Genomic DNA, 13,530 nt, shown 5'->3' with positions numbered 1-13,530 from the left:
ATCAGTGAACACATGAGTAATAAATGTTCATATTCGTCGTTAGTCATCATAACATGAATACAAAATGTTAAACATCATGCGAGTTTATAAAATGGCTTCCTTCCAGTCGAACGATTGGATGATAACACTTTAGTTTAAGACTAGGGTTTGGAAAGGTCGTAATGATACAAAACTAGTCGCCACAAAGAAATAACTATTATCGCAGTTGTGACGGATACTGGAAGAAATAAACATATTGCTATCCTCCATGGTGGGACTTCATAGAGGAAAGGAATTCATCAATCAGTGGCAAGTCCAATCCGTAGATTTATCGTTGGACCACATTTCAACTATTAAACAGCTATATTGAGTGCCTTGAAATCGTGTCACACAGATCTGTCAAGCTTTTGACCACACATGTTATTATACGACTTTAGGACGCACATTACCCGATTCTGATTCAACAACTCCAATGCAATCAAACTAGGTTTAATAGAAAGTAGTTTGTCAGGATTTTGCAGACATAGTGAACAACGAAGATTTCGGCCACGCGAAATCCAAACCCCGCTTTTCTCACGTACGTTGTGAAAGCCATCGCTCAAGGCAGCCTGATGCATTATACTGGACGCATAAAAAGTAGGGCTGATTGAATGGTCACGTGTTTGTCTGACTTCAGAAAAGCATTTGACTTAAAACCATATCAACACTTATTAATGAAAGTATTTTCATGTGGGGTATCAAACTAAATTTGCAGCTGGATTGAGAATTCATTGCTTGGGAGAACAAAAGATTGTTATCATGCATGGAGGGTCACCGATAGATCGTTCTGTATCTGAAGGAGTGTTCCAGCGAAGTGTCTTACAGGTTATATGTTTTAAGAAGCTTTTGACAACAGTGACTAATCATGCAATACCGCCGTTCCACAATTGGCATTACTCAACTCATACACATATCTGGGTTTAGGAATTTGTGGAGGAAGAAAGATCTGAAGATGACAGCATAGACTGCTGAAACCAGTTTTCTTAAATAAAAATTATTTATGCAATCTTCGCTGTTGAATGATTTTTAAAAATTAAACAGATCGCCCTTCAATTCTTTCAAAATGAGAAAATACAATTAATTCGTGGGGATATGAAACGGAACGCTCTCATAGACTCCATTGCAGATAAAGCAGGCGAAAGACATCGGTTCTTTGCTGGGATATTGAGAAAATTCATTCAGTTTGCAAAGGAGATTATTTATAAGACCCTTGTATGGTTCGTCCTGGAAGATTTTTAAGTATGAGGGAAGTATGTCAAAAGATGCTTACAGGGAGTACTGAACGCGTATAAAGTAGGGCAGCACAAATGTTTGTGTCACGGGAGATAATTACGAAAATACCGAAAAACATGAACTGGCAGACGCTTGAAGATCGACCCTAAGTTCGCGCCGAATACCTATTTACCAGCTTTCAAGAAATAGTGTTAGGGAGGGAACTAGGAAAATAATTCAGCACTCTATATATCGCACTTTACAGATCTCTAAGCTACGATAGGTCAGCACGCACAAATGTATTTAAGCAATCATTCTCGCTTCTTCCAATTCTCGAGCAGAATGAGAAGAAACATAAATATGTGGTACAGAGCGAAAGTCTTCTTCTCTGCGCTTCACAGTGGTTTGCAGAGTATGAATGTAAAAATTTCGATCTATTCATAGGGCTTGCCACCTTCCTCACAAGTTTACTTCGATGTATAAACTGCAGGTGTTGGGCAAAAATTTGAAAACACGACGACAAGTGCATACTCGAACACAAATGCAGATGCTAGCCAAGCCCGCAGCTTGCGTTGCTGTATTTTACCGCGAACGGAACTTGTCCTCAAAGAGTTGCAGGTGTCAGGCGTGGTGAGAACAGTGTTTTGTGAAGCTGTGAGCGCAATATGTCGGAGCTAAGTAAATTAGAGCGTGGGTAAATTACACAGGCCAGCGATGGAAACCTTTTTTGCTGAAAATACCTTATTCTTATGTATGAACATCAACAAAAGCAAAACGAGGATAATGGAATGTAGTCGAATTAAGTCGGGTGACGCTGAGGGAATTAGATTAGGAAGTGAGACGCTTAAAGTAGTAAAGGAGTTTTGCTATTTGGGGAGCAAAATAACTGATGATGGTCGAAGTAGAGAGGATATAAAATGTAGACTGGCAATGGGAAGGAAAGCGTTTCTGAAGAAGAGAAATTTGTTAACATCGAGTATAGATTTAAGTGTCAGGAAGTCGTTTCTGAAAGTATTTGTATGGAGTGTAGCCATGTATGGAAGTGAAACATGGACGATAAATAGTGGGGACAAGAAGAAAATAGAAGCTTTCGAAAGGTAGTGCTACAGAAGAATGCTGAAGATTAGATGAGTAGATCACATAATTAATGAGGAAGTATTGAATAGGATTGTGGAGAAGAGAAGTTTGTGGCACAACTTGACCAGAAGAAGGGATCGGTTGGTAGGACATGTTCTGAGGCATCAAGGGATCACCAATTTAGTATTGTAGGGCAGCGTGGAGGGTAAAAATCGTAGAGGGAGACCGAGAGATGAATACACTTAGCAGATTCAGAAGGAAGTAGGTTGCAGTAGGTACTGGGAGATGAAGCAGCTTGCACAGGATAGAGTAGCATGGAGAGCTGCATCAAACCAGTCTCAGGACTGAAGACCACAACAACAACAACAACAACATGTTTTTAGGGTGGGAAATCCAAATAAGATACTTAAAAAAATGTTACCCACCATATCTTCACATTTTACAGTTAAATGTATTAAATTAAGCGGTTTTTTAAAGAATTTAACAGCTTTTATATAGTTAAAATAATTTGAAAAGGAGATGTAATGAATGTAGATGACGTTGGTAGTGTGGTGTCACCGCCAGACACCACACTTGCTAGGTGGTAGCTTAAATCGGCCGCGGTCCATTTAGTACATGTCGGACCCGCGTGTCGCCACTGTGTGATCGCAGACCGAGCGCCACCACAAGGCAGGTCTCGAGATACGGAATAGCACTGGCCCCAGTTGTACGACGACTTTGCTAGCGACTACACTGACGAAGCCTTTCTCTCATTTGCCGAGAGACAGTTAGAATAGCCTTCAGCTAAGTCCATGGCTACGACCCAGCAAGGCGCCATTAACCGTACCTGAAGATAGTCTTATTTGTATTATCAAGAGCGATGTACCACAAGGATAGAATAAAGTTAAGTATTCGAGGAGCTGCATACTTTTCTTATTAGAATTCACTACTTATCCTGTTCCAGAATTCACGCCCGTCTGCGTTAGATAGCGTGCATTTAGGCCGCCTGTATCTACAAGGTGTTGGCACATTTACCAACACATCAGGTAGCACTGCTCAAAAACATTTGCTGGCAAAAAGAAAGGTCGATTCTATTCTAGTGTTAACAGATGGTGTTTTGTTTACTGTCAACCTAACCTCACTTTACCATTTCCTGTACATGTACCCAGTGCAATGTCTAATCGCAGTTGTAAAAATTCTGCTAATTGTTTTTGTTATATTTGTGGTGAATTGGTGATTAAAAAACACCAAACAAACATTACAGACTTGGTGAAAAAAGTGTATCTATCACACTTTGGATCTGAACTTGGTGAACAAGATAAATTTTGGGTGCCACATAAGGTATGTTACGTGTGTGTTGAAGATCTGAGAAAATGGTCCCAAAAGGAGAAAACAGGCTTTCGATTTGCTATTCCTATGATGTGGAGGGAGCCAAGAAATCATTCTGATGATATTACTGGTCATAATTCGAAAAACAAAAAGGTAATAAGCTACCCTAACCTTCCGTCCGCCATCTGACCAGTAGGGCATGGTGTGGATTTGCCGTTTCCTGAACCACCAAAAGATTTCAATTCTATTCCAGCAGAAGTATTTTCTGATGTACGATATGATTTAGATGAGCCAGATGATGATGAATTCCATTGTAATACGATACAGAAAGTCTAGAGCCCAAATTGTTTACTCAGACCGAGCTTAACGATTTGCCTAGGGATCTGGGCTTAACGAAAGAAGAAACTGAATTGCTTGGCTCCAGATTAAAAGAAAAGAACTTGTTGGCAGTTGGAACCAGCATACACATGTATACAAAGAGAGAGCACCAATTTTCCAAGTTTTTCAACGAGAAGGTTATTTAGTGTACTGCTCAGACATTCCCAGTCTGATGAATGAGTTTGGTATTGAATACAAAAAGGAAGACTGGAAGCTATTTTAGTGATTCATCCAAAACTACTTTAAAGGCTGTTTTATTACACAATGATAACATGTATGCGCCTATACCTGTTGGACATTCTGTACATATGAAAAAAGCTATGAAAACCTAGAAATTGTGCTAAATAAAATAGGCTATTCTGCTCATGGTTGGATGATAATTGGCGATCTACGAGTAAAAGTAACAGGCATGCTCCTTTGTCAGCAAGGTGGCTTTACCAAATTGCCATGTTTCTTGTGTGAATAGGGCAGTAGGGCTAGCAATCAACACTGGTGCAGAAAGAACTGGCCTGTGAGGAAGTCTTTAAAACCTGGTGACAAGAACATTCTACGCAAAAACTTTGTAGATCCAAAAAACGTACTCCTACCACCCCTACATATAAAGTTAGGCCTAATGAAACAGTTTGTAGTGGCTTTGCCTAAAGATGGACCATATTTTAAGTATCTCTGCCAAAAGTTTCCATACCTTTTAGAACTTAAACTAGAAGAAGGTGTGGACCATATTTTAAGTATCTCTGCCAAAAGTTTCCGTACCTTTTAGAACTTAAACTAGAAGAAGGTGTCTTTGTCGGACCTGACATTAGAAAATTGATGTTTGATGTTAACTTTGAATTCACAATGACCTTAAATGAGAAAGAAGCACGGCTATCGCTCAAGCAAGTCGTTACAAAGTTCTTAGGACATGAAAAAGACCCAGAATATGTAACTAACATAGCGACAATATTAAAGAAGTTTAAAACTTTAGGATCTTTAATGAGCCTTAAAGTTCACTTTTTGAACAGTCACCTTGATTACTTCCCGGACAATATGGAAGATGTTAGTGAGGAGCAAGGAAAGCGTTTTCACCAGGACATTAAAGTGATGGAAGAACGCTACCAAGGCCGCTGGAACACCAACATGATGGGGGACTCCTGTTGGTCACTTCACCGAAAAGTTCAGCAAGCGACTCATCGTAGAAAAAGGTACACAAGAAGCTTCAACGAAAAAAGAGAAAGAAAATACAAACCAATTCCAGCTGACAAGTGAAACTTCTATTAACACATATCATTCCAGAATGAGTTTTTCACTCTGCAGCGCAGTGTGCGCTGATATGAAACTTCCTGACAGATTAAAACTGTGTGCCGTACCGAAATTTAAACTCGGGACCTTTGCCTTTCACGGGCAAGTGCTCTACCATCTGAGCTACCCAAGCACTACTCACGCCCCGTCCTCACAGCTTTACTTCTGGCAGTACCTCGTCTCCTACCTTCCAAGCTTTACAGAAGCTCTCCTGCGAACCTTGCAGAAAGTGCTGAAAGAAAGGATATTGCGGAGACATAGCTTAGCCACAACCTTGCTAGTTCTGCAAGGTTCGCAGGAGAGCTTCTGTAAAGTTTGGAAGGTAGGAGACGATGTACTGGCAGAAGTAAAGCTGTGAGGACGGGGCGTGAGTCGTGCTCGGGTAGCTCAGATGGTAGCCGGCACGGTAGCTCAGCGTGTTCGGTCAGAGGGTTAGCTGCCCTCTGTAATAAAAAAAAAAAAAAAAAAAAAAAACTGAGTTAATGGATCGACGACGAACTTAAACGGATGTCTTGTGACGTTCGCCCCGAATAGATGCCACGAACAAAAACGAACAAAATTAGATTGGAACAAAAAAAGATGGTAGAGAACTTGCCCGCGAAAGGCAAAGGTCCCGAGTTCGAGTCTCGGTCCGGCACACTGTTTTAATCTCCGAGGAAGTTTCAACACATGTCATTGTTTTAGATACCTTACTGCAAATACAGACCATGCTTATGTTGTAGCAAAGCGTTTCATTAATTTCCCCGTTTACCGTATAGCATAGGACTTTTATACTGTACAATAAAAAGCATATTGCTCGAAAACTGTGGTTGATACAATCAAACTAAGGTTAGATTTGGATTCAGCTCATAAAAATCTATAAAGATCAGATATCAAAGTAAAAAAGTTTTTCAAAAAAAGTTTTGCTTGCCTATGTTTTGGTGCTAGTGTGGTGCGTGATTCCGTAACCAAGGGAGCCGAGGTGGTTGGTATTTTAAGAGGCACCGTATCGCATACAGGGAACACGGCAGAACATCAGCCGCTATGTCACAACGCGACAACAGTGTGTGTTGAGTGATCGTGACAAACGGTCATAGAGGACTGTAACCAAAAAATAAGGGGACGGCAGCTGTAAAAGTCACTGCAGAACTACATGTAGAACTCTTGAAAACCAAAACAAAACGAAGGGAGCCGGGAATTGCAGGCGAGCTGGAATTGCACAACCACCCATCAACGGTGCAAATGCCCGTAACAGGGAAACAAGGAGCCGGATACATAAAACCTGGGTTGTTGATCAGTGGGAGAAAGTCACTTCGCCGGATGTGTCTTGTTTCACACTGTTCTCAATTTCTGGTCGTACTTACGTCACAAGATTGAATCATGGCGGGGCTTCGGTGATGATTTGGCAGCCGTTTCGTGGTATTCCGTGCGCCCCGTGGTTACTCTGCAAGATCGCTTCACTGCCAAGGATTATACGACCCTCCTGGCTGATCAGATCGAGACCACAGTACAGTGTTTGTTTCCCAGTATTGGTGCTGTGTTCCAAGACGCCAGGGACCCTGTTCACACAGCTCGCATCGTCCAAGGTTATTCTTGTGAGCACGAGGATGAATTGTTGCATCTCCCCTGGCCACTAAACTCACCAGATGTCAACATTATTGAGCCTTTGTGGTCTGCTCTGGACAGTAGTGTGCGTGATCCCTATCAGATTCCATCGTCATTATCAGAACTTGCAACTACACTACTGGCCATTAAAATTGCTACACCACGAAGATGACGTGCTACAGGCACGAAATTTAACCGACAGGAAGAAGATGCTGTGATGTGCAAATGAATAGCTTTTCAGAGCATTCACACAAACGTGCTGACATGAGGAAAGTTCCCACCGATTTCTCATACACAAACAGCAGGTGACCAGTGTTGCCTGGTGAAACGTTGTTGTGGTGCCTCGTGTAAGGAGGAGAGATGCGTACCATCACGTTTCCGGCTTTGACAAAGGTCGGATTGTTGCCTATCGCGATTGCGGTTTATCGTATCGCGACATTGCTGTTAGCGTTGGTCGAGATCCAATGACTGTTAGCAGAATATGGAATCTGTGGGTTCAGGAGGTTAATACGGAACGCCGTGCTGGATCCCAACGGCCTCGTATCAGTAGCAGTCGAGATGACAGGCATCTTATCAGCATGGCTGTAACGGATCGTACAGCCACGTCTCGATCCATGAGTCAACAGATGGGGACGTTTGCAAGACAACAACCATCTGCACGAACAGTTCGAAGACGTTTGCAGCAGCATGGACTATCAGCTCGGAGATCATTGTTGCGGTTACCCTTGACGCTGCATCACAGACAGGAGCGCCTGCGGTGGTGTACTCAACGACGAATATGGGTGCACCAATGGCAAAACGTCATTTTTTCGTATGAATTCAGGTTCTGTTTACAGCATCATGATGGTCGCATCCGTGTTTGGCGACATCGTGGTGAACGCACATTGGAAGCGTGTATTCGTCATCGCCATACTGGCATATCACCCGGCGTGATGGTATGGGGTGCTATTGGTTACACGTCTCGGTCACCTCTTGTTCGCACTGACGGCACTTTGAACAGTGGACGTTACATCTGAGATGTGTTACGACCAGTGGCTCTACCCTTCATTCGATCCCTGCGAAACTCTACATTTCAGCACGATAAAGCACGACCGCATGTTGCAGGTCCTATACGGAGTAGGTATCTTGCTTTTATTACTTCCGTGTACACAACTACATAATGAATGTTACTTGAAGGTTACATTTAGAGGTTTCCTCACAAATGATGTTGTAAAAGTCGACCATCAATTGCACTGCATTTTGCGAACAGCTGCTGTGTCGCTGATCTGAGCTCATCGTACAGTTCTTTATTTGAGAACACGCATGTAAAACACGAGTGAAAAGTTCCTCCTTTGTGAAGTGCGCATTGAAATGGTTAGTAAAGAGATCACTACGTAGCCTAGTGTCACTTTGGTTGTATTCGTGAGTGTTGGTGAAGAACAACATTCGACTGTGATTTTCTGACAGCTGTATGTTGGATACGGTCTAGAAAAGGGCATATGTTCATTTCAAGTCTTTTGTTCCGATTCACCAATACTATCAGCCCTAAAAGCATATACCCTCACTCCTGACTCACTGTATATGAATCTTAGGACCAAATTACGAACAACTGAAGTCCTGAAGCACACAACACATCGCGTGTGGAAACTGTTCTCGTTATTTAAAAACGAGTAGACGAATGAACCATTTTATTAAAGGTACGTAAGACATTCTGTACTCCTGTATAAAATTGGCAAAGATTTCAGATAGTTATCAGTTTGGAAATTCTGGAAATTCTGACATAGCATAACTTAATATGTTACAGCTTCCTATATACAGTGATATGCGGTGTAAGAAACCAGTAAAAGGTGGTCCTTCATTCTGCATTATGCAGTCTTGCCTGCTATTTTCATGTCGTGAGCGAAAATAGGTAGCAGGCCCTGTTCACACGATTCGTTTTCTTTCCTAGTTTAGTGTGTGTTATAAGATTCTACATTGCCTTAGTGGCTACGTAACATTTGTGTTTCTTCCATTTATTCCTTATTCACTGAAATCGTAAGAAATAAGGAAATTATAATGACAGTTTGAGCCAAAACAAAACATGTAGCTTACATTCCTTTCTCTCTTTCCAGGGACGTGAAACCAGACAACATACTTCTCAACGAGGAGGGTAAGCGACATAATAAAAAGATTTTCAACAATAGATTTGTTTCGCATAAGTAGTTCTCATATTACGTTAGTGTTAAGTATCGGTAATGTACTCAGTTGGTTCCATTATCTTCTGCTGCATGCTAAATAAATGTTGTAGTGTTAGATTATAAAGTCAGAATGCATAGCACAGTAAAGAGCAATAATTCATCATTTTGGCTCTACCACCAGGACTAAATTTACGATGCGTAGTTTTCAGTGACCCAGTAGGGAAGAATTTATCCAGTCTTATATCAGTCACTGCGTATTTATGGCAAAAAACGCGTAAAAAATGAACATTTGTTTCATGGAAAAGCTATCTTTAATTTCGTTGCTGCGTCTGCCTTCACCCACTACCAGTACACGTTTCTTTTTAATCATTTTAATTGTCACTAACGACATTTTTGCTGCAATTTTGTAGTTAAACTATGTAGGGACGTTAGCGCAATATAGCGAAAATAAAATTAAAATTCTTTTATAAAGGACTCGTGATTACCGATATGTAAAAAGTATCTTAAGGAAGTAGAGGCGAAAGTGACCGTATGGGACTAAATCACAGCAAATGGGGATTAGAAACGGAGCAGAAGGAGACCACATGTTTACGAGGTAAGAAGCATCCCACAGTTATTAAAATTCATCACTTACAGAGGCCGTAATTACAGTTGATGTATGAACTGAACCACCGGAAAGATAAACAAGTAAGTTAAACTGTAGTAAATTTAAGCTATAATAAAGCAAGTGAAAAGAAAATACGTTGTAAATACTTCCGAAACACGGCATTCTCTCTTTCGTCCACTCACTGTGGTTTCTATGAAATGTGCTGCTGTTTGAGGCGCTTTGCTTCGTGGATGATATATTGCGGTAGTGACAGGCGTTGCGTGACCCGAGTGGAAACTTTTTCTCATGATGCAGCCACGCCCAAGTGATATGATCATCCCAGAAATATAGCTACGACATAATATCGTAGCGCCAATTTTGCTGTGTGACGTTTTTGTCAGCGTTAGCTTCACACCTCCGGTGGCGAAGTTCACTTACCAGACTAGTCATTTTACCTGTAAGCGCTGTCGTTGAAAAAGCATGCCATGCTTTAGTACACGGACAACAACCTTTTCTCTTCCACAAAGCCGTAAACTGCGGAGGTATGTGCTAAATAGTAAGATAAATGAAAGAATAACGTTCCTGTATGAATGAAAAACAAAATGGAAATGAAAGAAAAAAGGCGCTGCAGTCTGGAACCGCAAGACCGCTACGGTCGCAGGTTCGAATCCTGCCTTGGGCATGGATGTTTGTGATGTCCTTAGGTTAGTTAGGTTTAACTAGTTCTAAGTTCTAGGGGACTAATGACCTCAGCAGTTGAGTCCCATAGTGCTCAGAGCCATTTTTTTGAAAGAAAAAAGATATTCTCGTAAATTCATAGCCTCAACTAGTATCTTCTCCCACATCAAACGTTTATCCCCAAAATTCGACTTTACTTTAAATTCCAGTAGAGAATGGAAAAATCTTCATATGAGTAAGCAAACAGACTTTAAATTTCGCGTCAGCTGTGGTGACCGAGCGGTTCTAGGCGCTTCAGTCTGGAACCGCGCGACCGCTACGGTCGCAGGTTCGAATCCTGTCTCGGGCATGGATGTGTGTGATGTCCTTAGGTTAGTTAGGTTTAATTAGTTCGAAGTTCTGGGGCACTGATGACCTCCGCTGTTAAGTCCCATAGTGCTCAGAGCCATTTGAACAATTTTTTTTAAAATTTCGCGTTATTACGTACGGTGCTCCCCCCTCTTGTATGAGTTCCTGTTGATACAGATTACTTGGTATATCCACCGAGAAGGGTGATTTACTCGGTTTCATGAATAGAGGAACAAACTTCTATAATTTTCCTAAGAACAAACGTAATCACATGTTCCTTCAAAAACATGCCTCTAGACTTACGCTTTCATTGTCTGTCCCTGATGAAAAAGAAAAACAAAGTTATAATGATTTTATGTTGGTACTGGTCATCTTTTGCAACCTCTACTGCAGGTTGTGTTTGTCTTTTAAGCCACACATATTATAAAAATGTATCTATGTATGTACGTTCCAAAACTACTCCCAAACCACTGGACAGCTTACAACTAAAGCTCGTACACATATTACTTACTGTCTAGAAAGAATCGCTAAAACCACCTACCTGTCAAAGGGTTAGTATCCTACTACACGCAAATTCCCAGACTCCATTCATCAATATTTCAGAATGAGAGCACCAGTTACGTGCAACAAATATTCCACACAATTTCAAACTTTTAAAAAACTTTTCTTGTTAGCAACGTCCACAAAATGATGAAAGCAAAAAATTTTATTGCTTACTACATTTTCGCTATTCATGCAGTAAAAACTGCCGCATCAGGCATGATGTCTCTGAGCACTATGGGACTTAACATCTATGGTCATCAGTCCCCTAGAACTTAGAACTACTTAAACCTAACGACATCACACAACACCCAGTCTTCACGAGGCAGAGAAAATCCCTGACCCCGCCGGGGATCGAACCAGGGAACCCGGGCGTGGGAAGCAAGAACGCTACCGCACTACCACGACAGGCACAATGATTTCATATGTAACTTCTATGCTAGACTCTATTCGCGAAGAATTTTGCATATACCGCTGACTGTAACAGCAAAATTAAAATCATGGTATGACACATAGTTTAGGAGACATTGCGTCGTAAACAGTGAGATGCCTGGAAAACTGCCGCATCGTGAATGACATTTAAATTTATTACTTGTATGCTACTAACTCTAAACGCAACACATTTCGCATACAGTATCCACATATGTCACTGAATATACCTACAAAATTATTACGACGAGAACATTGAAGTACGTGAAATCGAATGTGGAGGGCCAAAGTCGCTAGACATGCAGGTGAAATATGTACACGGATACGTGCGAAATATGTTAAATATGTGTGAAACCGATGTGACATATGCGTAAGTGGGCAGAACTGCAGATAAAAAAACCCTCATAAGCCCCTGGATGATATCAACTCAATTTGGTACCCACATTACTTACTATCTGGAAAGAAGTATTCTGTGGGTAAGAGCCAGCAGCCACATTTTGGGGTGGGAGTAATAATGTGGAAAAAGAACGGGTGGAAGAAGAAATGGAGGGACAGAGAGGGGAAGGGGTGTGATGGACAACGATGTGGGAGAGGAGGAGGAAGTGCAAAGAGAAAGCAAAGTGGTGGAGATGGGCGGAGGTAGTGGAAGGAGACAGAAGGGACAAGAGGAGTTGGACCTAGAGGGAGCTGGAGGACTGGAAAAACGGGGCAGGAGTAGATAGATAGAGTGGGGAGGAGAAGATGGACAGAGATAGAAGGGAAAAGCAGATGGAGAGAGTGTGAAGGATAGAGGAGGTGGGCAGAGAGGGAGAAGGAGAAGGAGATTGACAGAGAGGGGGCTGGAGGAGAAGGACAGAGGGTAAAGGAGCTGATGGACCAGTAGAATCTGCAAACTGATTGGTGGCGTTAATAGAAATTTAGTTAACTGCTCTACATTTATACAGAAAGAAAGCATCACATGATATTTATCCTGTCTGATTTACAACATTGTAGTGCTTCCAGATTTGACGGAAAAAGTCATTTTCTGACCAATGTTTTCGCTACACTCCTCCTTATAGCCAGCTGACAGACACATTCTGGGTATTTGTGACTATCGAACTCTGAAATCGTTTGAGAAATGTCACCAAACAAATACTCTATTTGAGCACCGTCACGTTTTGCATCCAGGTATGCCAGCTACTGTTTAACGTATATTTTCCTTTTTTATTGTTTCACGTTGATTTTGCCAATCTGTACTGAAGCGCCTAGAACCACTCGGCCACAGCGGCCGTTTAGTTTACTGACCAATGTTTTCACTATATTCCTCACTATGATTCTGCCGATAATATTTCCGTTTGCTACTGAATGTTCTATCGAGTTCATTTCTTATTGATGTTGGATGCAGTTATGTGGGCTGACGGTCTAGAACTTGTAGGTAAGGAACAATTAATCGGAATTCTCTTTCTTACTATGTTTGCTGTTGGACACTAGCATGAAACCTATATAAATTTGCGGTGCTTGTTGAGTAGCGTGTTACAAAAAGGTATTTTCGCGCAGGAAGAACAGGGAACTGAATTCGGCTGAAAGATTTATAGATTTGTAGCTTGAGACTTCTGTACTCAAGAAACCAGAATCCATTATCTTTTTGACGTACTCAGATGAAATGAGAATACATAACTCGAGTATTACATTGTGAAACCAATTACATCAATGGAAAGAGCCGAGTTCTAGACACTTAGAGAATACGAATACGGCCCGATAGACACAACACTAAACTACAATAATGTCACACTTCTTATAAAAATGAATTCCAATCGATAACTGTGGCCGAGCGGTTCTAGGCGCTTCAGTCCGGAACAACGCGCCTGCTACAGTCGCAGGTTCGAATCCTGCCTCGGGCATGGATGTCTGTGCTGTCCTTAGGTTAGTTAGGTTTAAGTAGTTCTAAGTTCTATGGGA

General features: G+C 41.5%; 1 protein-coding gene across 1 annotated transcript in view; it reads left to right on the top strand.

Moving 5' to 3' along the window:
* The window catches only part of LOC124789737 (serine/threonine-protein kinase 32A), a 603,517-nt gene that overhangs the window by 435,708 nt on the left and 154,279 nt on the right, over positions 1-13,530 (top strand). The window contains exon 5 of the mRNA XM_047257189.1: positions 8,946-8,983. Within this exon, the coding sequence (XP_047113145.1) occupies positions 8,946-8,983 (38 nt within the window). The remainder of the gene's footprint in view (positions 1-8,945; positions 8,984-13,530) is intronic.

The sequence above is a fragment of the Schistocerca piceifrons genome, chromosome 3 (genome assembly GCF_021461385.2).
Source record: "Schistocerca piceifrons isolate TAMUIC-IGC-003096 chromosome 3, iqSchPice1.1, whole genome shotgun sequence".
Taxonomy (NCBI): Eukaryota; Metazoa; Arthropoda; class Insecta; order Orthoptera; family Acrididae; genus Schistocerca; species Schistocerca piceifrons.
The sequence above is the reverse complement of the archived record's forward strand: the minus strand, read 5'-3'. Positions and strand labels throughout refer to the sequence as shown.